Source organism: Talaromyces rugulosus, chromosome I (assembly GCF_013368755.1).
Source record: "Talaromyces rugulosus chromosome I, complete sequence".
Taxonomy (NCBI): Eukaryota; Fungi; Ascomycota; class Eurotiomycetes; order Eurotiales; family Trichocomaceae; genus Talaromyces; species Talaromyces rugulosus.
The window spans coordinates 1743311-1768854 of record NC_049561.1 but is presented as its reverse complement, the minus strand read 5'-3'; the positions used below and the strand labels follow the sequence as shown (position 1 = coordinate 1768854).

General features: G+C 48.4%; 12 protein-coding genes across 12 annotated transcripts; 8 read left to right on the top strand and 4 right to left on the bottom strand.

Annotated features, from left to right (window-relative positions):
• Window positions 1-628: 628 nt before the first annotated feature.
• On the top strand, window positions 629-972 carry TRUGW13939_00594 (uncharacterized protein; the record flags this gene model as incomplete). Its single annotated transcript, XM_035483801.1, has 2 exons — window positions 629-669; window positions 768-972. The coding sequence occupies 2 exons, from the start codon at window positions 629-631 to the stop codon at window positions 970-972; spliced, it is 246 nt and encodes an 81-aa protein (XP_035339694.1).
• A 330-nt stretch (window positions 973-1302) lies between these two features.
• Window positions 1303-3941, bottom strand: TRUGW13939_00593 (uncharacterized protein; the record flags this gene model as incomplete). Its single annotated transcript, XM_035483800.1, has 5 exons — window positions 1303-1911; window positions 1961-2289; window positions 2345-2453; window positions 2507-3593; window positions 3673-3941. 5 exons carry the CDS (start codon window positions 3939-3941, stop codon window positions 1303-1305), a joined length of 2403 nt encoding a protein of 800 aa, XP_035339693.1.
• A 1662-nt stretch (window positions 3942-5603) lies between these two features.
• On the bottom strand, window positions 5604-6245 carry TRUGW13939_00592 (uncharacterized protein; the record flags this gene model as incomplete). The annotated part of the gene is made up of 1 exon (XM_035483799.1): window positions 5604-6245. The coding sequence occupies one exon, from the start codon at window positions 6243-6245 to the stop codon at window positions 5604-5606; it is 642 nt and encodes a 213-aa protein (XP_035339692.1).
• Window positions 6246-6694: 449 nt separating this feature from the next.
• Window positions 6695-7653, bottom strand: TRUGW13939_00591 (uncharacterized protein; the record flags this gene model as incomplete). Its single annotated transcript, XM_035483798.1, has 3 exons — window positions 6695-6907; window positions 6998-7199; window positions 7274-7653. 3 exons carry the CDS (start codon window positions 7651-7653, stop codon window positions 6695-6697), a joined length of 795 nt encoding a protein of 264 aa, XP_035339691.1.
• Window positions 7654-8523: 870 nt separating this feature from the next.
• Window positions 8524-9165, top strand: TRUGW13939_00590 (uncharacterized protein; the record flags this gene model as incomplete). Its single annotated transcript, XM_035483797.1, has 1 exon — window positions 8524-9165. The coding sequence occupies one exon, from the start codon at window positions 8524-8526 to the stop codon at window positions 9163-9165; it is 642 nt and encodes a 213-aa protein (XP_035339690.1).
• Window positions 9166-10079: 914 nt separating this feature from the next.
• Window positions 10080-11981, top strand: TRUGW13939_00589 (uncharacterized protein; the record flags this gene model as incomplete). Its single annotated transcript, XM_035483796.1, has 4 exons — window positions 10080-10122; window positions 10189-10293; window positions 10347-11136; window positions 11189-11981. The coding sequence occupies 4 exons, from the start codon at window positions 10080-10082 to the stop codon at window positions 11979-11981; spliced, it is 1731 nt and encodes a 576-aa protein (XP_035339689.1).
• A 966-nt stretch (window positions 11982-12947) lies between these two features.
• On the top strand, window positions 12948-13736 carry TRUGW13939_00588 (uncharacterized protein; the record flags this gene model as incomplete). The annotated part of the gene is made up of 1 exon (XM_035483795.1): window positions 12948-13736. One exon carries the CDS (start codon window positions 12948-12950, stop codon window positions 13734-13736), a length of 789 nt encoding a protein of 262 aa, XP_035339688.1.
• Window positions 13737-14102: 366 nt separating this feature from the next.
• On the top strand, window positions 14103-15497 carry TRUGW13939_00587 (uncharacterized protein; the record flags this gene model as incomplete). Its single annotated transcript, XM_035483794.1, has 1 exon — window positions 14103-15497. The coding sequence occupies one exon, from the start codon at window positions 14103-14105 to the stop codon at window positions 15495-15497; it is 1395 nt and encodes a 464-aa protein (XP_035339687.1).
• Window positions 15498-15812: 315 nt separating this feature from the next.
• TRUGW13939_00586 (uncharacterized protein) lies at window positions 15813-16580 on the top strand (the record flags this gene model as incomplete). Its single annotated transcript, XM_035483793.1, has 3 exons — window positions 15813-16028; window positions 16089-16160; window positions 16206-16580. The coding sequence occupies 3 exons, from the start codon at window positions 15813-15815 to the stop codon at window positions 16578-16580; spliced, it is 663 nt and encodes a 220-aa protein (XP_035339686.1).
• Window positions 16581-17690: 1110 nt separating this feature from the next.
• Window positions 17691-18860, top strand: TRUGW13939_00585 (uncharacterized protein; the record flags this gene model as incomplete). Its single annotated transcript, XM_035483792.1, has 3 exons — window positions 17691-17702; window positions 17771-18726; window positions 18791-18860. The coding sequence occupies 3 exons, from the start codon at window positions 17691-17693 to the stop codon at window positions 18858-18860; spliced, it is 1038 nt and encodes a 345-aa protein (XP_035339685.1).
• A 294-nt stretch (window positions 18861-19154) lies between these two features.
• Window positions 19155-20745, bottom strand: TRUGW13939_00584 (uncharacterized protein; the record flags this gene model as incomplete). The annotated part of the gene is made up of 2 exons (XM_035483791.1): window positions 19155-20158; window positions 20217-20745. 2 exons carry the CDS (start codon window positions 20743-20745, stop codon window positions 19155-19157), a joined length of 1533 nt encoding a protein of 510 aa, XP_035339684.1.
• A 1855-nt stretch (window positions 20746-22600) lies between these two features.
• TRUGW13939_00583 (uncharacterized protein) lies at window positions 22601-25144 on the top strand (the record flags this gene model as incomplete). The annotated part of the gene is made up of 1 exon (XM_035483790.1): window positions 22601-25144. The coding sequence occupies one exon, from the start codon at window positions 22601-22603 to the stop codon at window positions 25142-25144; it is 2544 nt and encodes an 847-aa protein (XP_035339683.1).
• Between the last annotated feature and the right edge of the window lie 400 nt (window positions 25145-25544).

Sequence of the window (25544 nt, the reverse complement as noted above, 5' to 3'; positions counted from 1 at the left end):
AATATCCTCTGAATGATTCTGTCAGAAGAAGACATTTGATAGAATTCCAGGGAAATAAAAGTGATTATGAAAAAAAACATGCCAAGCCTGTCTGCGGGACTATTAAATACTACATGTACATATGCACATGTAAATAAGTCCAAGAATAACGTACGGAGTTGCTAGCCAAGTCCTTTGTCCATACGACAACCAGACAACAATGACATAGTGAAACGACAACCCCTTTCTTTCACTGTTGTCTGACTCCAAGACTCCATTTCCCCTCGGCCCACTTGGCGGCCCTCATTTCCGCCGAGTCGCCGGACGAGCTAACTTGAAACAGACTCTCAGTCCAGAGTAAATCAGAATAATCTGTGTAGAGTGCCCCGTAAATTTATAGTAGTGCTAGTAGTAAATATACAATCATGCTAAAATTAAAAAAAAAAACAAAATCATAAAAAACCGTCGAGTGTCTTTATTGCGGATCACGTGACCGATAAGCCCGTCCGCCGATAAGGATTTTCGCCGACTCGACACAACAAAACGAACCTTTTCAACCAGCATCGCCTGTTCGTCTCTCACCTATTCACCAATTCACCAAACAGAGGATTCTTCTCAGAAGAATCGCTTTGTCATACCCGCCGCAATCATGCCCCAAGGCGCCCTCAAAAAGTCAAAACAAACCAAAAAGTAACCACCACCACCACCCTCTTTTCTTTCCCTTCTCGCCGACATTTTTTTACACTAGACACAATGACTAACGCCTTTTTTTTCTTCTTTTCAAATAGATCCTCCTCAAAAGTCGGTCCTCGCGTCATCGCCCCCAAAAAGGCCTCTATCGCAAAACAGCGCAACACCATGAAAAAGCTCTCCTCGGGCATGGCCGCCAGAACCGAGCACAGTCTGGCCCAGCGCGCGGGGCATCTCGAGTTGCTGGCGAATGCAAAGAAGGAGAAGATGAAGGAGAAGAGGGCGGAATTTAATAAAAAGTGATCACTTTATAAAAAAATAAAATAAAGGGAAATGGTTTTAAGTTTGGCAGGCGTTTTAAATAATGGAATTTCATCATCAAATAATGTATGTATCATGTTTATGAATTATCAAACAAGAAGAAGAATCAAAAAAATTCGAAAAATTCATGTCATTGCGAAAAGAAAGAAAAAACCTCCAACAAAAAAAAATTCACGGGGACAATCATCAGTCATTAGTCACCAACTCGTACGCCAAATAAAATCAAAATCTCGCCCTGGGTATATCTACAACGCCCTCCTTCTTTTTCAAGGTTTCCAAATTTCAATCAGAACAAAAACAAAAAAACATCAATCAAGCTTTCGAGATTCGGCTGGACACGTGGTGTGGACTACCGGCCTGCTCGATCAGTTCCTGGCCGTGAGCCATCCACTGGTAGAACCCATTCTCCGAGCTGTCGGCCGGAAAGTCGTCCCAGATGTCCTTTTCAGTGTCTGCATACCGAGACCATTTCCCCTTCAGCCGGTCCGGGGCTGTCCATGCCGGGAGCTTGGCGAGAACGCTCGTGTAGTACACATAGAGAATCTGGCAGAGATGGTCCACCCGGTCGACATAGTGCTGCTGGCTCGGATCTGGGCTCTGGCCGCCGTCACCCAGGCGCCGCCACCAGGACACGCGCCAGCGCAGGGACAGCAGAATGTGGCCAAGCTCCTCGAGGAATCGCAAATGCGCGTCGAGCGAGATGCGCTTCCATTTGATGTTATAAAAGTCCCGTTCTAGCTTGCGGAAGCCTTCCACCTCGAGCATGCGGCAGAAGATACGAGACAACTGGGCTGCGAGGAGAATGTCCTTGCGGTCTTCCGGGTTGCTGACATCCATCAGCTGGTCTTCAGATGTCCCGTCCAACGACACAAAGCTGTACGAGGCCCGACTTGGCATGTTGTTCCATTGAGAAAGAAGTTGCTGTATCACGCATTAGATCGAGCCAGCACGAAGAGAGGGAAAAACTTACATAGACGTTGTTCATGGGATCACAATCTTTTACACAGCTGAGCCAGTTCTTGGACTTGTCCTTGGAGTCAATGATGCGGTGGTCAATAAACTCGAGGAAAGTCGACTGCGAATTGTCGCTGTAGTCGCTCAACCCTTTCAAGAACTTGTACGTCTCTCCCAGATCCAAGACATACAGCGATCCCCACGACTGGCTGGCGCGAATGTTGAATTTACCGCGTCGTTCGCCCAAGAAAGAGAGAAGACGCTGAAGATCGAATGCGGATGGAATCTCGATTCGCACCCTCTGGTCGAGTCCATCCTTTGTGATGTGGTTGATGGCCCGTTGAGCTGTCGTATACGTTAGTAAACAGGGAAATTGGAAAACTCAAAAGGAGCTACCTACATATGTAATTACAAGTGCCATATTCGACAATATTGGTAAAGCAAGCGCGCGCACAAGGCTGTTCATGAAGAGTCGGTCGGCATGCATCGCAAGGAGCGCTGCCATCACACTATCAAGAATTAGTAAATATGAGCTATAATTAGTAACGAAAACTTGACTTACCTTGCGTTTGTTGAGACGGCATTGCACGCAGGTATCCTTGTTCTTTCGCCGCAAGCCGGCATTGGCCCGGCCCACGATAGTCAGAGGACCCTTGCGACGGGCACCTCGCGGCGGAGATACAAAATCTTCAGAGGATATGGCACCGCCCAGACCATCTTCTTGGACAATCTGCAGTGGCCGTGGATTATGGATCTGCTCAATGCTGGCGACCGAGCCTCGCTGTTTGCGTCTACGTATAACGGAGGCAGGGGGACGTCGCGGACCAGAGGCAGGAATAGTTTGGTTTTCATCCTCGAGAGAATCGGATGAAATGTCTGACGCGTCCTGACTAACCATGAAGCCACTGACTTTGGGGGATGTCTCTGCGGCATCGTCCTTTGGAGAAGGCTCGTCATAATCAACGACATACAAGTCATCTTTGACAGAGTGTTCTGCGCCAGTGGAGATATCGCTCGTGCCGATCGAATAGGTATCAAAGACGGACGAGATGTTCTCGGGCACCGACGAGCTGCGTGAACTGTTTGCATCTTCCAGCTTTACAGGCTGGGCATCGCTGTATGCAGACGGATCTTGCGACAGCCGAGAGTATTCATCCGACAGCTTGGCAGGCTGGGGCAGCTCAGCATTGGTAAACCACTGCTGGTGGTTCATCCGAAAGTCTTTTTCGGGCTGGGCCTCCAGCGGCGGCGAGATGGGAAAGTGGGTTTGGACGAACGGGTTCTGATCTTGCCATCTGGCGTTGCCGTAGGGAACCGACGAGTGCATCTGGTGAAAGGATGACAGGGCATGTTGCTGCTGCTGCTGCTGCTGCTGCTGTTGGTGGTGGTGATGGTGGTAGTCTGGATAGATGCCGCGCATTCCCAGCTCGCCATCGTCAATAATCACGGCCTCGTTCGGATCGGCAGATTCTTTTGTGTAGTTGTTCGCGTAGGTCGCGTCCAAAGGCATGACCAGCCCCATGTTCGAGGGGAGCTGGAATTGGTTCCAGACATTGTCGGCGAGCGACGAGTCGTCGACGGTGGGGTGTGTTTGCGGGCTGAAGGTGCCGCCAATATAGCTGACGCCGTCTGACAGGCCGACAGAGCCACTGGCAGAGAATCCATAATCAGAATTACAATATATATTAAAAAAAAACAACATGATGAAGTTAAGAAGGCATGACAAACCTAAAGTCAAGGCTGGCCGAGTCGATGAGGCTGTCGCGACTGGGCGGGCCCTGCGCGGAGATCAAATCGAGCAGCTCGGCATCGCCCTCGTTGGAGTCCTGGTAGGGATCCAACTCGGGCAAGTTGTCGAGCGCGTGTTTGTCCCAGGCAAAAGGAGGATTGGCGTGGTTCTGGTTGCTGGAGAGATCCCAGCGATCGAGGAAGCTGGAGTCGAGGCCGCCGGTGGCCGTATCGGAGGTGGTGGTCGCGGTGGTGGTCTCGCGGTCCATCAGGGCAGCGAGGCGCAAAGCGTGAGAGCGAAGCGTAGTAGCAAAAGCGCCGCGGCGATAACTCCACGACACAGGCGATGCTGTGTGCCTTTTGGGGGGTGGTGGAAGGGTGGTGATCAGATCTGGTGGGGAGAAGAGTCGAGGAGAAAAATCGTCGAGATGACAGACAGAACAGTATGTAATAATAATACGTTACGGGCGGGGTGAGGACGGGCGGCGGCGCCCCATGCCAATCGAGCGCGTCCCCACCAGAAACCACAACAGGAATGGCTCCTTGGCTAGGATTATTATTAAATTTACTGTTGTTTCTTTGAGTTTGAGCAGCCTTTGCGAGGCCTGCAGCCTGGTCAGTGGTTAGCCTTTGAGGCGATCCGCCGGGCAAAGTCACACGCTGACTTGTCGGTAGTTTGTCGGTCGCCTCGTTATATCGGTATTATTATTGCCTGTGGCGAGTCTGACCATCTGGAGATTTGGACATTCTGGCCAGAGGCTTTTCGAAGAAAGCCGCCGAGATTATTAATAATAATATTGTTATTGTTGAGAAACTACTGGAGGGAGATGCAGAGAGAGAAATCGGGTCAGGCCAGGAACAACAAATACCGTGACAATACCGTACGCACGCAAAAATCGGCCGACACAGGAACCACGCCATCTTTTAATTAATCGGCGTAATCGTATTATATCATTGCGACAATACCGCCAATGGCGAATAGCAGTGGCCGATGATACCACAGGGTCTCTTGCTCCAATGTTCTCATTCTTCTTATTGTTTTTATTGTTACCTTGTAACTACATATCATTGATCGTTTATTTTTAAATTCTGCAGTGTCACCTACACAGTACTACGTACCGCAGAGTACTGTCACACACATGGTTTGCACAAAACTCAGTCTCGCTGACAGATTTTTGTTGCAAATCCAGTTGAATAATAATCATCTGCCATCTCCCCACGCGCCTGCAGGATGGGTTACTTACATATGCAGCCGGCTGCTTGGAGCTTAGTAGTGCTTGTCTAGTCATGCAACATTGCAGGAGGACTATTATAGAGCCCGGGCCGGCAGATAAGATATAGATAAACATTGCATACGGCATGACACCAGGCAATCTACCTGTTCCGTACAACATTAATATGTAAAATAGTTATAGCGTGGCTTATTTGATTAATGCCTAGAATTTTATTTTCAATAATGTCAACTCCGTCCTACGGACTTTCCCTCATCATCTTCGGCTTGGCGCATATCCGTGGAAGCGCGCGACTCCGGTTGGCAGCCCGATGAGCTACAGATATAAAGCTGCATATAGTATGCTCCGTGGAGCTGAAAATAGAAGCTGATCACTGTGTCCTAATTAGTAACCTACACAATAGTACACATCACTGACCTGTTTGTTGGCGTCGATCATGCCGAGCCCTTGTGCATCCTATTATTGAGAACGCCGAGCAGCCAAGAAGCGCCAAGACGAGCATTGCTGCATTCGAATGCAGTCATATCTTCGGAGTAGTAGTAATATGTTGCTGATCTCGCCTAAAGGATTTGCGAGAAACGCGGCTGTGTAAATTGTGTCAATATCAACATTCCGAATTGATGCAACATATCCCACATGTGCACATCAACTGACTCTCCAGATGTCTACTCTACTATATGTTGCATACACATGTTTGTATTATTTTGATACCTCCTTTCTCATAAAAGCCTCCCATAGCTTGACTACACCCCCATCCAGCGCTTTCTGCTCATGTAGCTGCTCTTCCTTCCAGCTCACATACCCAAGCGTCTCATACCACTCCTGTATGCTAAATGATGGCGGCGACATGCCCATCCTCTCCCAAATACCCCTCCATTCCTGCCCTTCATCATACATGTGTCTTTTGCTCAAGGCGTTGAGGGCAATAAACCGGCAGTTTGCGCTGCCGTACGGTTCTTGAACGGCGATTTCCTCAATCCTTTGCATTGCCCGTCGTCCCAAACCGCCAGAGCGGTATTTAGGCAGAATGTAAAATGTACTTATTGAAAGCACGCATTTTTCCTCCACGTGGGGAAGATTCCGCAGCTCCGGCGGATCAAAGGATGTATTTGCATTAAGGGAGATATGGCCGGCGCGGACAGCAGCATTATCGGAATCGGTTAAATTAATCGTAATCCAAAAAAGCCTTTTGATTTTTTCTTGTTGTTTCCTTTTCCATGTCTTTAGAATTTCCGGGTCATAGTCCCATCCGCAGGAGACGCGCTGTCTTTGGAGTTCGCTGAATTGGCTCGCGTCATGTAGGTCGATGGGATCGAGACGGCATTTTGATGTACTTGCCATGGATGAAAATGGTTGATATATAGATATAGATATGTACGTATGTTTGAGTTCGAGTAGACGACTGGTTGAGGTCGCAAAGTGGATAGATAACAACATTTGAAGCTGTTAATTGATGACTCATTCTTAGTGCGTATAGACCCGCCAAGACTGCTTTGCCCTAATTTATAGTTCTGCAACATAATATTGTCCACAACAAGTATCTAGTAGAGTTATTAATACTAACAATAATAATCAACCGTATTCCATAAGATTTCCTGTAACAAAAAATTTTGATCAATTGAACTCGACAGTACCGTCAAAGATATCAGGATAAACTTTGCCGAGACCGATTTGATTACACATAAAGATACCTAAGACCAAGGATTAAGACAAAAACGATTAATATACCAAATAACCCAAACCCGCCACTCCAAAGACCAAAGACTCATACATCCCATCATAGACATTCTTCATGTCTGTAGAGGGTCAGGATCACCGCTGCCAAGAACTTTGGTATCGCCGGTCGCCTCTCCGATGTACCACTGCCCAAGAAACTTAATCAAGGCCTCGTCCTTCTCACGAAGATCAAATAGTTTGGTTGGACGCATCACCAACGAGCTGCCATCGAAATATGCTTCAATGACCCGAGCATGTTGGGGCCCAATGAAGGAGAAAAGAAGAACCTATATGTTCGCACTCAGCTTCTGTTTCACTGACAAAGCGTAGGCGGAGCAGAAGTTTACCGGGATAGTCATGTGTTCGATAAAGCGAACCCGCCTCACTTGCGCACGAATAATGCGAAGGACAACCACGATCTCTCCTCGCAGAATTTGACCATCCTCGCCGTTCAGGTTACTATAGATCATGGCTTTCACGTGCGGATATGAACGGTCTTTGGCCTCAATGGCCTTGGGGGCTCCATATTCAGGAAACTTATGTTCGAACAAGTTTGTAGAAGCCCATTTATCATTATCCCTGTTGTCTAGTGTGAGAAATCGAATACAATGCCTGGAACTAGGAGGAATTATAACTGGAGAGGAGTTGGTTACCTGATACTAGACCATAACTTGCTATGAATGTCGTAACCGCAATGAATTTCGTTGGCAAAAACATAGTAGGAGAAATAACTGATGACGCCGCGCGCACAGTTGATTGGACATCTGTATACTGGATCGATCGAGTTGAAGCCACTGTACTTAGACCTCTCCCGGTCATATTCATCATTAGGGTCCAACAGAGAGGCAGAGCATGGATTGAAAAAGCTCGGTCCGGCGTTGGAATTATCCAGACCCATGGGCAAGACATTTACTCTGTGCGTCTTCAGATGACTATAATCGAATTGATGTGTTTCAAGGTCATCAAAGTGTCTCACGAGTGCACGGATCGCAGTCCGTAGCTCCTTGTGTTCCCGAGACTCGGAAGAAGGCATGGTTGTGACAATCAGCAAAATGTAGTTCGCTTTAGAATGGTTGAAAGGGATTGTTATGAATTTATTCCTCTGTTGTTTTGGTGAGCTCGAGAGTGTTTTGTTTTGTTTTGTTTTGGCATCTTGATTTACCGCCGGGGCGGTGTCTGGAATGAATACTCCATGAGTTCCGTAGATCGGATGGACAGCAGATGAGATGGGCAAGTTCTCTCTCCTGATTCAACAACATATGCAAGTACCGACCTGGGTCGAGACCTTCCGATCTGACGCTCTCAAGACATCAATTGATACATATTGAAGTTATTAATGATCGTCTAGTGTACCATAACCGGATCCTGATACTAAACAAAGAGCAACTTAAGTGGTCACAAAAACGATAGTTATTAACCCCTAATCTATTGCAAGTCTACAAACCGATACCCGTCCCCCCTGAAGATAGCGTTGCACCTGAGCTGCAAAACTACTTATATGATGACTGGTGGCCATGGCCGACTTGTGGGTGGTAGCTGATCGGACAGTTTCTGACAGTTTCTGACATACTACTTTGTACTAAATTTTAGAGTAATCCGGTACAGCCGTCAACTGAAGTTTCAGTGTACTAGTAAGGGCATAAATTTATGACATTTCTGCTGAAATTAAACCCCTTAGTTGTATTATGATACTAGTACGGTTCATATAATCTGTTTAGCAACCCTATATTGCAGGCGTAGACGCGTAATTCATGCACTATATCAAGATGTAATAATACATAAAGTAGTACCGCCCCCTTCGTAAATTCAGTTTTCAACTTCTGTGCCCTATTCTCGCCCCTATTTATCACATAAAAAACACAGCGCAACCAAGCTTTCACCACAACCACGCATTTTCCTAGCCATGGATCTCCAACTTCTCGAAATCGCAATGGTGAATTTGAAAGATGGTATAGAACCAACCGGTCAGAGGCTTATCACCATTTTCCGCACGTGCATCGAAGAACTCGCTAAAGCAGGCGGCAAACATTTTCGCTTCGTTTCAAGCTCGCCCACCAATCACCTGGAAAAGCCTATCATCACAATAATAGGAATATGGCCAACTGCCGAGCTACACGCAGCATTTCTCGCCGGCGGAGCACTTTTGCATCTAATGGCGAGTCTTCAGGGCCTGATTACCATGCGGCAGGTAGTTTATCTTAGAGTTCCGAACCCTACGCCTGCACAAGAAAAAATTCTTGAGGGGGATTTCTATACAGCTTTATTTTACGTTGGGCCAAGAGAGCATGATGAGGTTGACGGTATTGTGAAAGATGTGATCAAGGAATCAGGCTTTGTGACAGGGTGGAATACTACGCAGGGAGAGAACTTTCAGCAGTCGGAGGATTTCCGGAGGGGACGATTAGAACAGGACAAAAGTGATGTTCAAAATGATGGCATCTGGAGTATTCTTCTCCCGAGAGAGAATAGTGAAGTGATTGATGAGCTAAAGGGGAAAACGGCGGGGAAGTTTGAACGTGTAGAGGTTTTGGCTTGGGTGGTTTAGACTGTTAGAAGCACTACAGGAGCTTTACTGCTAAAGGGTTACTGAAGAAGGCATGCACCGTCTCATAATGTATACACCTCTGTTAATTCGGTATCTTTGCTACATGTGGCTCGCCCACTTCTTTTCCTGCTGGGCTTTCGTTCCTCTCCTTCAACCCGACCATTAAGGGGACTCTAACCTATGACCATTGGACATTCTGATCTGTCCACACATTTTTCTCGTCAGATAGCTCCATATCAAATTTCCAAAGAAGTTTTACTAGAATGAGTTGCATCTCAACATATGCAAGTCTACACAAGGTCTAGTCGGTGCGAATTCATCGATTTCTATATCACAGTTCAGCGGGACACATACTTTTTGCCTGTGCAATTTTTAGGCCCAACTGAAAATGGGTTGAATATTTTACTTCTTCCAACTTCTGCCTGGGAAGATTTACTCCCCACATCTTCTTAATCTTAGTCTTCGGCGCTGGACGGTATCCCCGTTCCCCCAAAAACTGGTGTGGTAATCCGGGGTTTGCTTAGTAAAGCCGGTTTCTCTGTTTGCTTGCACGTGGCTAACCATTTTCCTGAGGCAGATATGTACACAGCCTTGCTCTCCTCGAAGTATTGGTAATAATAACGCTAGGGATGAATTTTCCAACGAATCGGCCACTATAGTTCCAGACCGGAAGCCCCCAAAATACATAAGCATTCATTCTATATGCGCTGGTATCAACGCTTTGCTTTTTCAAGGTGGGTGGGTCGTAATAATATACGCACTGCTGCAGCTCCACCTCTGTTTCTTGTTCCTTCAAACTATATATTGCCTGTTATTCGAACACGACAACCTCTACAAACTGACTGGATTGCTCCAGGCTTTGCTGCTCAAGTGCTGTCCAACTGCACTTAATTTATCCAAACAAGCCTGGTATTATGGGTGACGTGAGTGAGGTTGATGTTCTTGTCATTGGAGCTGGTAAGATGACGGTATACCCCATTTGTCTGGGGTTCGTTTGCTAATGCAATGCACATGTTAATCCAGGTATCTCGGGGATCTCTGCAGCCAAATTTTGGCTAGACACCCATTTCGATTCTCGAGTGGTAATTCTCGACAGAGACAATTGTATTGGCGGGACTTGGAACTCGCGTGAGCCGCATCGCTCCTCTGTTCAACTTTCACTAAATTTCGGTCAACTATAGGACGCGGATACGATACCTTTTGGACGCAATGGACGGTGGGAACAGCTGAATTCTCCGACCAACCCATGCCACGACCACCGGATGAGGATCTCTATCTCGAATTTTTTAAAGCCAAGCATACGACAAAGTACCTCAACGACTACGTCGATTCGCATAGCTACTCTGGACAGACGTTGCGCAATAGAGTCAGACTCTCAACCGAAGTTCAGTCGGTTCAGAAGATCGATGGCGGATGGACTGTCTTGTCCAAAGAACGAGAGACTTTGGTACAACATACGTTCCAAACCGCCAAATTGATCGTTGCCAGTGGCCTGACGTCGATTCCTAATATGCCTTCGCTACCGGGAATTGAGGGGTTTCTCGGTCAAGTTATACACCAGGACGGTTTCGGTTCGTCCGACGTTTTAACCTCGCCAGACGTCAAGAACATCACCGTTCTAGGTGGTGGAAAGTCATCAGCCGATATGGTGTACGAATCCGTCAAAGCCGGCAAGGCTGTGTCTTGGGTCCTAGAAGCTACTGATACGACTGGTCCCGGGTTTTTTCTCTCTCCGAAAGGAGCAGGCCCATATAAAAATGCATTTGAGATAGGCATGACTCGACTAGCTGGAACTTTTACGCCTTCTATTATGAATGGGACAAATTGGTGGACACGATTCCTACATTCTTCCAAGTATGGCCCGAAACTAATGGCTGGCTTCTGGGACTCTGTCGACACGAAAGCTCGAACGGAGGCCGATTACCAACGGAAAAACGTACAAAACTTTGACAAGTTATCCCCACACTCACCGTAAGCTCTGATTAACTCCTAAATTCCTCGATAACCAACTAAACCAAAACAGTATATTCTGGCAAAACTGTACAGGTGGACTTCTTAATCACCAAGATTTCTTTGACACTGTTGCAGATAATGTTCGCGTTTATGTCGGGGATATTGATCGCCTGGATAAAGATGTACTTCACCTGAAAGGCGGCGATCAGGTACCTACCGATACTCTACTTTGCGGCACTGGCTGGCATCTTTCACTCCAGTTCTTCTCTGAAGAGCAGTGCAGGCAACTTGGTTTACCGCACCCAGTAGACAACGAGACGCCAGGCGAGGAAAGCAACTGGGCGGCTCTCGAAGCTGACGCGGATGCCAAAGTTCTCGCCACCTTTCCGCAGCTTGCAAACCCTCCTCCCGTCTTTATCAAGCCTACCACTGAGACTCCATACCGGCTATATCGACATGTTGTTCCATTGTCCGAATCAGGCGATGCCAGTAAAGATCGCTCCATTGTCTTTATTGGTCAGGTTGGGGTAGGTAACTACTTCCCTGTCGTGGAGTGCCAAGCACTCTGGACGACGGCCTATTTGGATGGCAAACTGGAGTTGCCGAGTGTGGAAGAGCAGAAAAAGGAGGTGGCCCTATTCACCACGTGGTGTCGGCGACGATACCTTAGTAACGGACGTCGGGGTAATGCTATGACCTTTGAGGTTATTGGATATACGGATACCTTGTTGAGAGACCTCGGTCTCCACAGTAACCGCAAAGGCTGGTTCAAGGATATTTTCTCCTCAGTCTGGGCTAGGGACTTTCGGGGTTTGAAAGCAGAGTTTATGGAAAAGTATGGGTACAATGGGATTGAGGAATAGATGTGTTTGATGGTTACCGGTCAAGATGGCGGAACAAGATCATTCAGATCGTTTGATTTAATGGAAGCGTCAATGATAGAAAGACTTTAATAAATGAAAAACTCCTCGCATTGGGGAAGACAGGCGAAGAGGTTATATCTGGGCAATTACTATGCAATGTCCCACCAAGTACTATTGAATCCTGTTTTATGATTATTCTCATCACGGGCCATAATGCGGAGGGGGGTCGAAAGGTTGAAATGCTACGGTCCATTTATGAACGACGCCTGAAACTCCTGTTCTTTATCAAACGGTGTGAATCACTGAGGGACAGGTCAGGACATCCACCTTAGAAGCTCGTTGATGATTCAACTTTCTTGTGCAGTGTCTCCCGGGAGTAATTTCAACTTTAAGCGGAATTGTTCGCGCGGACTTTTATGTGCAAAATATTCGGAAACTGCAGCAACAGGGTATGAGATTTTGGGAGCATAAATTATCCATTCAATATTTGTCTTGTAGTGATACTAGCAAATATGCTTTCCAGAAGAGTAGGTTACAGTTTAACAGAGCCTATTTTAAACTGAACAAAGCAGCATTTCAACAATGCTCTCATTCTATATTATATTGTTTATCCAATCATCTCCCTTTGAATCTACGTAGTTTTCATTCTTGACGGGATATTAATAAATGCGCCGCCCCCACTTTCTTATTGCAACACCCTGCAGCCTTGGGGATTGGTGTTATTGGAGAATTTGGAACTGGACCGGAGAATCAGATGACAAAAGTCCTGGTGGTACCCAAAGTGGGGTAAACCAGAGCCCAGTTGTTGTCTTTGGAACCCTAAAAAGTCTTTCAAGACTGAGACTATTTACTCTCATATGATCTCCTCTCCAAGTAAGCTATGCTGTTTTACTGAATACCTAGCTACGGTGGAGATTATCGTGACGCTTGAATAGGTATTATCTCTCATACCACGGGTCTTACAGGATGTCCGAGGACTTCGAGGACTATGATGACTATGATGATCATTATGACTATGGGTTCGGTGTACACCTCCCAAACACTGATTTGCGAACCACCCCCCTCCATGAAGCGGTTCGAAATAGGGACATCGCTAGAGTCGAGGAGTTCTTGAGAAACGGGGTAGACGTCGATGTGCAGGATGGACAATGTATAACCCCCCTTCAGGTTGCTGTGGGTCGAGGCACTGTTGAAGATGACGGCATTATTCGACTCCTATTCCAATACGGAGCAGATGTTACAGGGAGAAATGGTGTGCATGGAAATGCTTTGAACCATGCCGGTAGCCCAAGGACTATGGGAATTCTTTTAGATCATGCTTCTGCGCAGGAGGGTTTCAGTCTAACATCGGCGAATCGCGCACTATGTACGGCATCCGAACACGGCGATCTGGAAATGATTCAACTTCTTTTAGCTCGAGGGGTTAGTCCTAACGCAGCCGGCTCTGAGTATGGGTCTCCACTCGAAGCAGCAGCACACTATGGGAGTGAAGATGCTGTCCAGGCCCTCTTGGATGCTGGCGCAGATGTAAATTTTCAAGGCGGGTATCCTGGGAATGCGCTTCAGGCTGCGGCTAGATATGGATACGTGAATCTAGTGAGGATCTTGCTTCAGGCTGGTGCTGATGTAAATGCCCCCGGGGGTATACATGCCAATGCATTGACCTCAGCTGTGAAACGAAACCATCCATTGGTTGTGGACGTTCTTCTGAAAGCGGGTGCAACACCTATTGAGGAGAATGAAAGGTCGCTTTGAATGGATGGATATATATTAGAGAGTTTTCAATATAGTGAGATCATAAATAAGCTTGACGCTATAGAAACGTTTTCAATTGTCAGTTTAACAATGCCATACATAACTATTCTTTCCAGTCAGTTAGGTCGCTCATTTATTTGCTAGAAAATTACTATATCAGTCCTAGCGGTTTTGTACTCTGATTCCGCTACTTTTATTGCGACGCCCTTCCCGATATGCTCACCAGCTGCCTAGCTACAACTCTGATCTTGCATCAGTACAGTGTTCTCTAACAAGTTATTTCTTCTAATTTTTCTTTTCTATCATTGTCCCTGTTAGATAGTTGGTAATATGCGCAACCTATATGAGAGGCCTTTAATTGCCTCAATGTTCCTGCTTCTCTTTCTATGGATCACGTTCCTCGACTGGGCCAGCACACCCCGCATTGCAAATGAAGACAATAAAGAGCAAGAAACGACGACGCCGCCACAACCGTGTATAGATGCCAACTGGTCTGCTGGAAGTGCGTTTTTCACACTTACGGCTCTGATATTTGGATACATAGCTCATCCGCGCGGGTGTCTTTTCTGGAATCGCTCTGGCCGCATGTGGCGGCTGACCCCGGTTTTTGCCTTCCTGGAACTTTGTATCGTATGGAAGAGGATCGCCTTGAGTCTATGGAAGAAGGTGCCTTTTCGAGTCATTTGTTATACTCTGATGGCAGTACGGGTAGGCAACTCGTGGCATCCCTCTGAGATCAAAGAGTTTTTGCACAAGACAAGAGAGGATGAGGACGAGGAGGCTCAACTCATTCCTCCGGCCGATACATCTGCTCTTGACGGAAATACAAATCTAGATCAGACTCGGCAGTCTGATCGACGTCAGAATGAAGATGTTTATCCAGAACATAGCGTAGCTACTACGACCGCCTCCAGTCCATATCGACCGCGAGCCTTTGCACCGCGAGACGAACTACGATACCATGAGACATGCGACAGGATATTCCAAGAACATCTCAATATCGTCAGCGATTTCGAGAGAGGACCCTCTTTCCGTATCTTCATATGGATTCCAATGGTCCTACAGGCGACCAAGCTGGTTATTGTTGGAGGACCTGGAGCAATACTCACTCAAGTTGCCGGCTGGGTCTATTTTATTGCATGGCTAAGCATCGAGATTCTTATGATAACCATTGCTGAGCGGCCACTGACTGAACTGGAACGCACGCGCGCGACCACCCTCAGCAGGCAGTGGAGAAAGCATTTTGAAACTCCCGATGTCATGTCTGACGAATTTTCGAAAACGTCTCTGGAAATTATTCCTCCGGCTACATTCAAAACGGCTATTACTTTCGGCCTCATAATCGGCGGGTGCGACTTCTTTTGGACAGTTTTCTTATGTTCACTCAGCCCAGGAAGCAAGGCGGGAAATGCCTCGACAACACATCTCAATTTTGTTGAGACTGCGGTGTCCAATCTAGAATCCATATCGCTATGGGTTGCTGCAGCAGTTTTCTGCTTTTTAGTCATGTATCCTGGTCCCGCGCTATTTGCTCAGCGGCTTCTGCACTTGATGTGGAGGCCTTTGACCTCTTATTTGTGGTTTGATCCTGGGCCATTATGGTTTGAGGACAGTCTAGGTGATCTCGAGCCGCTGTGGCCTGGGTATCTTGCGTCGTATAATTATTTTGTCATCTTTCTTTTCCACACGGGCATTTGGTGGGTGAAGCCTTTTGAGTGCTGGGAAACGAGGAAGCCGGCTTACTATGATTGGCTTGGTTGAGTTTCTTGTTCCTTTTTCTAGTCCTAATTTGCCTTATTAGATCATATAGGAGTTGAATTGTTCATAATACAAGCCTTGTTGATCCTATAGTATTATAGGTTCGTCATTGGCACTCTAAACGTTAGTCTTTGGAAGAACTGTAGGAAGAGAGAATTGAGCCACTGTAAAATATTACATTTTCCTTGCACCGACGGCGATCCTCCATAGCATATTGTAGGTCGTCGTGTAAAGAATGCAACCGTTTAGTAGGTGTCTTGGCGGATTAATATCGGCCCGATACATGCCTTACAACACCACTCCCTTTTCACCAACCAAATGAAGGAAACAACCGATTTCGACGATTTGCATGATGTCTGCCTGTCCAGTGAACCTTTTGATTCCGTGACACAACCATTGCGCTTTGACAGACATCCTAAATTGAAACGATTTGCCCATTATGCAGAGATAGAAGAACCCAAATACGTTGCGAGCGGGCAGCAGGGTACCGTGTTTCGCTTTAAATGTCGTGGAAAAGATCTGTGTCTAAAGCTGGTTTGTATATCCCGCTGGCTCCTACTCAGGGAAAGTCACTAAAAGAGTCGTGGTGTCTAGTTCAAAGAGTGGAGAGACGCCGGGTCTAGTCGAGTGTTCAATGAACAGAGCCAAAAGCTGCTCAATCCGTTCGTAAACGAATGCCGGGCGTTCGCTCGGCTCTGCGATTTGTAACAGAATGGGACATTTGCTGTTCGCTGTCACGGATGGATGACCCTCACTGGCGCCGATCTGGCACGATTTCTCGCAGTCGATAAATCCACAATGATACCGCCGAGGTATAATACCAAGTGGGCTATCGTCAAGGATTATATCCCAAATGGACCCCGTGAAAGCGACCTCGGCACTATAATCGACAACTTACAAGTTGCGAGACAAGCTTGGCTTTTACCCGAAGATATCAAGCCGGCGAACTACAAGGAGTCCTTTTTGGTTGATCTCGGCAATACGAAAACTTTTCCCACCCGCTTCGCTTCCGCATTCGAATTCCATCAGTTTTACGAATATGGATGCAAATGCTTGAAAAGCAAAGGCTGGTTAAGTTCATGGTAATACTGCTATAGATTGTCACTGGATAATCAATTATCTGGTTCGTTAAATTTATTCTCGACTCTTGGACATGCCAGTGATATTCATTAGCTTGTTAGAACGCCGCTTGGTGGACTAGGACCGTCCCAATCCTCAACGACCGTCGCATTTTCTGGCGGTGTTTCCGAGATCAACCCCGTTGTCAGGTGGCGGAATCCGTTATCCAACCCGATGTAACTATTTAAAGGATGATACTCGTTTTCCAATGACGCAGATGTGCTCGGTGCCGATACGATCGTGTTATAATTAAATTCGGCCCATGGAACAATACCCGTAACTGCACTCCATGTTTGGAGTGTGGTCAAACCCGCCCCTGACACTTTCGAGGTTAATTCTGGGTTTTTTCTTTGCAGACATTCCAGCAGGGTTGGCATGATCAGAATATTGATTGCGGGTTTTTGTTTTTTCAGTCACTGGGCTGTTGAGAATTGATATGAAACGGAATCTATAAAATTAAACCGAGAGTTTTCACTTCCTGACTAAATTGAATTTTCATTTAGCTTCAAATGGTTCGAGTAGTATGGAACTTTTCTGATAATCGCAGAATGTCATCATGCAAGAAAGACAAAGACAAGTGAAGGAAATACATTGGGAGTAGTGTTTAATCCCACCTTCCATGCGTACAAATTCGATTGGCGCATTTGTATCAATTGATATTGTACAATATTGAACAAGGAAGTGTTATTGAAAAGCGGCATATGAAGCGTGTCTTTACATAGATCATAAAAGCACACTAAACCAAACCTTAAATGATGACATAAACAATTGATATTACATGTTAATTTCTTTCGCTCACCGGTAATACACGTACCAGCTTGACACCTGTGTTAGATGTAGTATCAATTGATAATAACATTAAATGGGCCTCACCGAGACTCTGCATTTCGGAGCAGCAGCCGAGGCCCATTATTCGGAGCCCCGCGCGCTGGCATTTATTTTGCATTCTGCATTGACGTTCTCGGTGAGAGGCATTTACAACTTAACTGTCTGTGATTTGTCTTTTTTTTCTTTTTTTTAATTTTATATTTTTTTTCCTCCCAGAAATGACAGCTGCTGCCTGATTACCTGCCAATCATGCATATTCTTGTAAGATTTTATTTCCTTTTCACCGCTCTATGGATAGAGAGAACTAATTCAAAGGAAACAAAAAAAAGGTCGTCAACGACGATGGCCCTCCATCTCGCACACTGTCACCATACGTGCGCCCGCTGGTCGACGCGCTGCAAGAAGCAGGCCACCAGGTCTCAGTCGCCGTGCCAGCCATGTCGCGCTCGTGGATTGGCAAAGCGCACATCATCGGGGCTTCGCTGACGGCGACGTATGTGCATCCGGACCAGTTCCGCGACGACGGCAGTTTTCCTTCTACGACCACGACAACACATCAGAATAATCATCAGCATCAACAAGGACTGCCGCTCACGCCGGCTGCGTCTGATGAGCACTTGCGCGCTGCTCAGTTATCTACCACTACATCTACGACAACGACAACATCAACGCACGATAATAATGACTGGGTCGTCGTCACCAACGGCACGCCCGCCAGCTGCGCCCAACTCGGCATATACGAACTCTTCCGCGACCGCGGCGAAATCGATCTTGTCGTGTCCGGTCCCAATCACGGCCGTAATGCCTCGACCATCTTCAATCTGTCGTCAGGCACCGTGGGCGGCGCCCTGGAAGCCGTGACATGCGCAAAACGCGGTATTGCGTTGTCATTTGGCAGCAAAGACGAACAGCCAAAAGAAGTCATTCGCGCTGCGGCAAAGCTGTCGACAAGGCTGATTGAGTATCTGTATCGGAATTGGGATGGGAAAGTAGAACTGTATAATGTAAATGTGCCGATGCGCGCAGATGTTGAGACGAGGCCTGTTCGGTATACCACGGCGCTGCCGATTGTGTGGACAAAGGGGAGTTTGTATGCTGAGAGCAAGAGCAAAAGCAATGGTTCTGCTGTGTCGTCTCACGAGACGACAGAGGAGAAATCACTGTTGTCATCTCCCCCGCGTGAGAGACACTTTCAGTGGTCTGCCGAGTTGTCTGATATCAAGCAGAGTCTGCGTGAAGGGCCAGAGGGGACGGATGCACGCACTGTGTTGGATGGATTTACCAGGTATTTTTTTTTTCTTTTTTTTCTCTTTCTCGCTCTTTATAGCAACTATTCTAACTACAAACAGTGTCACCCCCCTCCTCGCCAATTTCTGGCATCCTCCTGGATTCGCCGGAGAATTGACGCTCGATAACTAACGAGAAAGGTAAAAAAAAAAAAAAGAGAAATGACTGATGATGTCATTTGAATGGGATTTCCCATTTTGTATCATATCATACCTACTTACTGCCGACTTATACCCCGCGTTATTACATAGAGTCGAGTACCCAAGTATACATAACAGACTTAGAATAAGATTGCAATGATGTAATGAGACTGTCGAATTGATCAAATAGTCCAAACAAGCAGGTTCAATTGTACTATGTAACAGACGTTAAATATTTAATAAAGCATGGCTGGTATCGATGTATAACAGAAAGAGAAAAACAAAATTAAATAGCTCTTGCAGCTTCGCCAGCGCCGCTCTCAACTGTAGTAGCCTGCTCTGCCCTGAGTTTCCCCTTGGCGACGCCTCCCTCGCCCACGCCCATGCGGCGCGCGACATATCGTTGCGCCACCACGCCGACGGACAGGCTCAATGATTCTTCCACCCACTCTGCTGCCCACTCGCGCGGGTCGACGCCGCCGTTCTCGACAATCTCGGCGATTGCTTCGGGGGTAGTGACACGTGGGACTTGGGGGTTATTATTAATGTTGCTGTCGTTGTTGTTGTTGTTTTCTTCGACTGGTGGAGCCGGTGCGTCGAGCCAGTCGACCCATTTCTGTGGAATGGCTTGTGATACTGCGTTAAAGGCGATGCCGTGGACAGGGTCGTGCAGGTAAATGGCAAAGAGGATTTCTTCCTCGGCAGCATCAGCGACTTCGACCACTCCTCCGGGAGCTGTTGCCTTTTCTGCAGCCGGTCCGGCTTGGAACAGATCTTTGGCGGTTGTCTGGCTGATCGCCTGGATGGCCAGGAAAATGTCGCTGCTGCGGACAGGGTTGGACTCGTTCAGCACTGCAGTCGCTTGTTTAGCGGCTTCTTCGACGCCGCCCCGCGAGGAAAAGTACTCGGTCGCGTAGGATTCGGCGCTGGCTCGGGCGAGCTTGGTGCCTTCGGTCGTGCCCTTGACGGCCGAGACGCTGCGAGGGTTTCCTGGAGTAACGGTTCGCCACCAAGGGCCGTCGTGCCAGCCGGCGCTTGAGACTTGAAAGCCAAATTCTGATCCGCGGCGTGGCGATGACTCTTGGCCACGCTGGATGACCAGCAGGTCACCGCCCTCGACTTGCGACATGACGCGAGCAAAGATTGCGTAGATTAGAGGATCCAGGCTGGGGTACCCGGATAAATCGTGTGTAATGTGTATTTGCAGGCGTTCATGTGAAGAAATCGGGGGCGCAAGGGTATGGATAAGCGAGGTGAAGGTCGGCATGGCAAGCGTTCTCAGCTCGCCTCCTAGAATATTCGTCAGTGACTTTTTTTTTTTCCCAGAAAAAAAGGAGAATATGCATACCAAAGTCTCTCAAAGCTCCAACATTGCCCTTGACCTGCTCGGCCCATTTTTGAGCTTCCTCGTTCTTCTGGATTTCCTTGACAGCGGCCTCGGCGTGCTTCATGGCAGCCGACGCTGTGGACAAGATGCCTCCCCACCATCCTCCACCACCAGCACTCTCAGCAGAATCCTGCACGGTCGCCTCTTTATTCTCTGACGGCGGCTGCGGCTGCTTCTCTTCTTGTACAGTCGCCTGGTGAGGGATCACATCCTCCGACTTGCGACCACTCACAGCTGGCCTGTTGTCCTCGCTGGTGCGTCCCGACGAGGGCTTGGAACGACGCGCCTCTGTCGACAGTCGCGGCGTAGCCGGTCTCTGGGACGCGAGCGTTTCCAGCTCAGCGAGAGGATCCTTTTCGGCGGGTTTTGGGGGGGCGACATCGTCGTTGGGAGCCGCCTCCTCCTCCTTCTTGGTGGCGGTGTCGATTCCGAGGTCGTCGAACTGAGCCAGGAGCTCGTCGTTGGTCGGTTTTGCGCTTTTGGGGGGCATCGTGGATGCAAGAGGGGGAGGAACACCAGTTGTTGGTGCGAGAAGAATGGTGGGTGTGTTCAAAATGTTGACGCGGTGGCAAGTAGACTGTGGACTGTAGACAGTACACGCTGGATGTTGCATGCAGCATGTGTGGAGGGATCACGGGATCAAGGATGACGGTATGCCTGCGCCAAGTCCAACCGGGTAAGCTCCCGCGCGCCTAATCTATATATACAACACGTACATGGTTGTATAGTATATATTACCAATATTTATGTTTGCATAGATATAAATATGCATTATATATTTTATCATTAATATTGTTCTTTTTCTTTTTATTAATTTACATAATAAAATGCTAAGAGCATACATGGCCACATCATACTACATGTATGCAATTCTTCACACCCATTGCACCAGCACTTCAGCTGCAATCTAGGAAAAATCACGAGCATACGCTGATCGTGTCCTATGCATAGCATCTAGTTTGAAAATACAATAGCGACAAGTCTGGGTAATGAGAATAACTTAATAAGTAAGCCAAACAGATCTCAGCTGCCGGAGTATTCCCCAACAGCCAATCAGCGTGGCCGGAGTACCCAGTCAGTCTGACCTCGAGTCCTGCCAGACAGCTGAAGACGGCCACATGCAGTCAGCAGGGCAGAGCAGCGACAAAGAACAATAATAATATACAACCAATAAATAATACATGGCAACATACTAGTATACTTCGTCTGCCAAGCCCGGTGGAGACGCCGGCCCGCACGGCGCGCGGCCATTGGCCGGACTATACCTGCAGGGCCCGAAGCGGGCTAGCGGCGACATCAGACCCGCCTGCTCCGGCTCTCTCGATCGACCCGGGACAAGCTTTGTCTCTTTCTCCTTCTATATTTCTTCCCTCGTATGTCCGACTGATTCTGCGCTCTCTCTCCTCTCTCTGCTCTCTTTGTTCCTCGTGGATGGCCGCCCCTGCCTGACCGTTGCGCACCTGACTGCACGCACTGTGGGCTGTGGGCCATCGGACTTGCCGCTAGCCTGTCCTGACCGACTACGTACTGTACTCTTTTTGCCCTGTTGATGGGCCTTGACTACTACTATACATACATACGCCTCTGCCCCCAACGCATCTCTGGCATGCTCTGTGTCCATCCTGCCATCTCTCATCCACCTGTTTCTCTCTGTGACTTTATTTCTCCACCCTTTGCACACTCTCGTCGACACGTTGCCGACAAGTTTGGGGCAGCGCCTTGATAAATCTCACCCGCACAAGTTTTCCTCCTTACCAAACAGCATCAGCCACTGCACGACCCGCCACCTTTTTATTATTGAGCTTCTCTTCTGCGACATCCTGTCACGCTCAATAACCCGCGGCCATCTAATTCATTTGATTTTACATTGGCCTTGGATCGCGCCATCTTGGATTGCAAGGTACGTCGTTGCATCATCTCGCGTGTCTCGTCCCGTTGTCTTTTTTTAGTCCCACCAGCCAGAGTCCACTCCAGCATCCATCCATCTGCCTGCCGTTGTTTATTGCCATCTATTCCACTGTGCCACCACCATTGCCCTCCTCACCCTGCACAACATGTAAGCAAAAGAACGAAAAAAACACCCTGTCTTCGTTTGTTGTCCGAGTCTTCTCCTGCGGCATTCCCATTGGCCGCGGGCCGCAGCACCGACCCACGCATTAACAGATCGCAGCGCATTCTTCTTGTTCTTCTTGCCGCCGACTTTCCTGCTTGACGACCAACCCTGCTGCTGGTCCGCCGTTGACCCCCCAGCATTTTGCGGCCTGTGTTCGTCCTCGACAGCGCTTGGTTTTGTCGATTCCTCGATAGAATCAAGCCATCACTCGCCGCATCCAATGTCGCCAGCCATGGACGACGAGAAAACGCTTTCTGTAGGCTGGGCCAATGAGAGCAAGCTCTCGGCCGTAGTAAAGCGTCACTTCTCCGAGCCTCTGCAACCCGACAGCAAGGCCCTCACGACCCCGTCTGCTGAAGGCTCGCTTTCGCCTTCGTCGCTAATGAACACCCAGATTAAATGTAACTGGTGTTCCAAGAATTTTGCTGCTCCCGAGAAGGGGGCCAAATCCGCCTACGAGGCCCTGGACAAGCACTTGGCTGCCGACCATCCAGACCAACAGTCTGCCGCCAGTCTCTCGTCCTTTGACGGCGGTGCCGATGAGCTTGTCGATGAAGCCATTGAGGCTGATGACGAAGTCAATGACCATGAGAGCCCTCTTGACGCAAACACCGCCATCCCAACTGCCTCTGCCACTGACATTGACGACCTGACCCCGGAGGTCGATAGCCTTCCTGTCCTAGCGACGGAAGCAAACAAAGACCTTCATACTAAGTTGCACGACGTCGCTCGTCAGAAGAGACATGATTTTCTCGAAGAACGTCTTAATGCATCCTGGAACATCCACGATGCGTCTGAATTTAGTACGGATTATGACGAGGAAACGGCCAACCTCGAGCACATGTGGGATAGTGTTTATCACCAGAAAAAGACTCTTAACAAGAATGGCACCACTAACATCCCGCGCCGCCCTGATCCGTACCTATCTAGCAAGACAGACAAGGGAGAATTTCTCAAATTGACCGCCGCCGAGGAATTCCTTGAGCCTCTCAAGAATTTCGAGTCGTTGCCTACTGATGAACTGCATGCCATGGCTGCAAACATCGCCCATGCCCTCAAATCATGGCAAGATGAATGGCTAGCCATCGAGAAACTTGGCAAGGTTGTCAGTGGACGATCTGCCAAAAAGTCGGCCAACCCACGTGCTCTTGACCCTCCAGAGGTATTCCGAGACAAGAGAGAAGCCACTCTCTATGGCTACAAGTATGACCCGACCATACACGATCCCAAGAAACGCGACCCAAAGAAGGATTCTCTTTTCAGAGTTCAAGACCCCTGGATGCAAGGTGGCTTTCGACCTACCGCCGCGCAACTGCGGAAGATGCAGGCTGAGGCTGGCAATAACAATCCTAATCCCGACGGATTTAAAACGATGCAAAAGTTTGGCCAAGAATGGGTCCCGCGATTTCAAGACCCGCCGTTGAATGCTTTTGGAGGGGCGGCGGCTAGGAAGCGCAAGCTTCCTCAGAGTGAAGTCGCTGCTCTCAAACAAATGAGTGGAAACGACAGCGCCACGCCGGCTGGCGATTCAGACGCTGATGGCCAGCCTTATAAGCGGGTAACGCGGTCTATCAGGGTTGTTGACTCTCCGCAGGCGAGAACTGCACCTCCTAGTCCAAGCTCACGAGGTCGTGGCCGTGGTGGCCGTGGCGGCCGCGGTCGAGGAGGGGCCTCTAGAGTCATTCAAGCCGGTCACAGTAACCTGGCTTATATCGCTTCTTCAACTGGCGTCGCGGAATCGCAGGCCGACACCACAGTGTCAAATAACACCCTGGAGGTCGGGTCGGCACGCTCGCGGACCATGACATCTACACCTCCTTCAGAAACGCCAACGCCCAGAGATGTCTCGGTGGTTTCCGGTCAAGGACCAGCTAACATAGCCCCTGCTCCAAAGCCGGCCCTGGCTCCTGCAACTCCTGGGGCGCCTCCAGCACTGGCAGCGCTCCCTCCGAACCTTGTCCAGCCAGGCGAAGTCGTGGACACCGATGAGCTCAACCGCCGGCGGTTGATTGCCAAGTCCAAGAATCCAAGAAGGACCCAAGCCATGTTGGATCACTGGAAACGGTTCAACAGTGAAGGTCGAACCAGAAATCCAAAGCGGACAAAAGCGCAGATAGAAGCAGACAAGCGCGCGGAAAATGAACGAAGAGCACATGACCCTCCAAAGGAGCCTACGAAAATCCGCAAGCGCAAGGGGACAAGCATGACCTCCACAGAGGATGCAGCTATGAATCAAGCCATGGCGAGTTCGTCTACAACAATGTCTCTTCAGCCAGCTCCTATCCAGCCAGCGGTTGGTCCACCTCCGATGTCCAGTACTGCGCCTCCCCCGGCAACCATGTCTCTTCCTCCCCCAAACTTTTCTTCCGCACCTCCTGCGCCTCTGTCTCCCCAGAGGCTCCCTCATCAGCTCCCTCCTCACAACCAGGTTCCTCAGCCTTCACATCCGTCGCGCCCTCTCCCATCGGTCTTGCCCAGTATCGAGAACAGCGTGGGACATCCTCCGTGGGCCCATCCGCCACCCCATCCATCTCAACCGCCACGATACTATCAATACCCTCTACCTAATATGCTGCCTGGGTATACTCCATACTCGCAGCCACAATTTCAGCCTCCTCCTCCACCCCATGGAGGGTTTCCACATCCTCGCCACGACGCCGCTCCTCCACCCGAAAACAGGCTGCCAAACCCTCCTTATGGGTATGATACTCGTGGGCCTCCGCATCTTCACAATGGGCCGCATATGCCACAACCCCAGGGCGAGAGACGTCCGTGATCAGATTTTTAATATTAGTGAATATCAAAAAGAAGGACAGACGGACAGAAAGAAAGAAAAACAAAAGAAAAAAAAATCTGTAACATTACTTATTGCTCTTCGGACATTTAAGAGCATTTGTCAATTGTACTACCATTGCCTTTTTTTCCCCTTGTGTCATGATATCCACCGAGCGTTTCAATTTACCGTTGCATAGGAGTTGATCGGTTGATTGGTCTGAATTTTTGCATTCAATGCTCTGTTTTTGCGTTTTTAATCCAGCTAGCAGTGGAGGCCAGGCTAGATGTCGCTCTCTGGGAGGCAGCTTCAGGTTGTCAGACCCTCGAGCTCCTTTATACTAGGTTTTTTACGCGGCTGACTAAATGTCTTATTGTTCTGTTTCTCTTTATTATTTTGATGC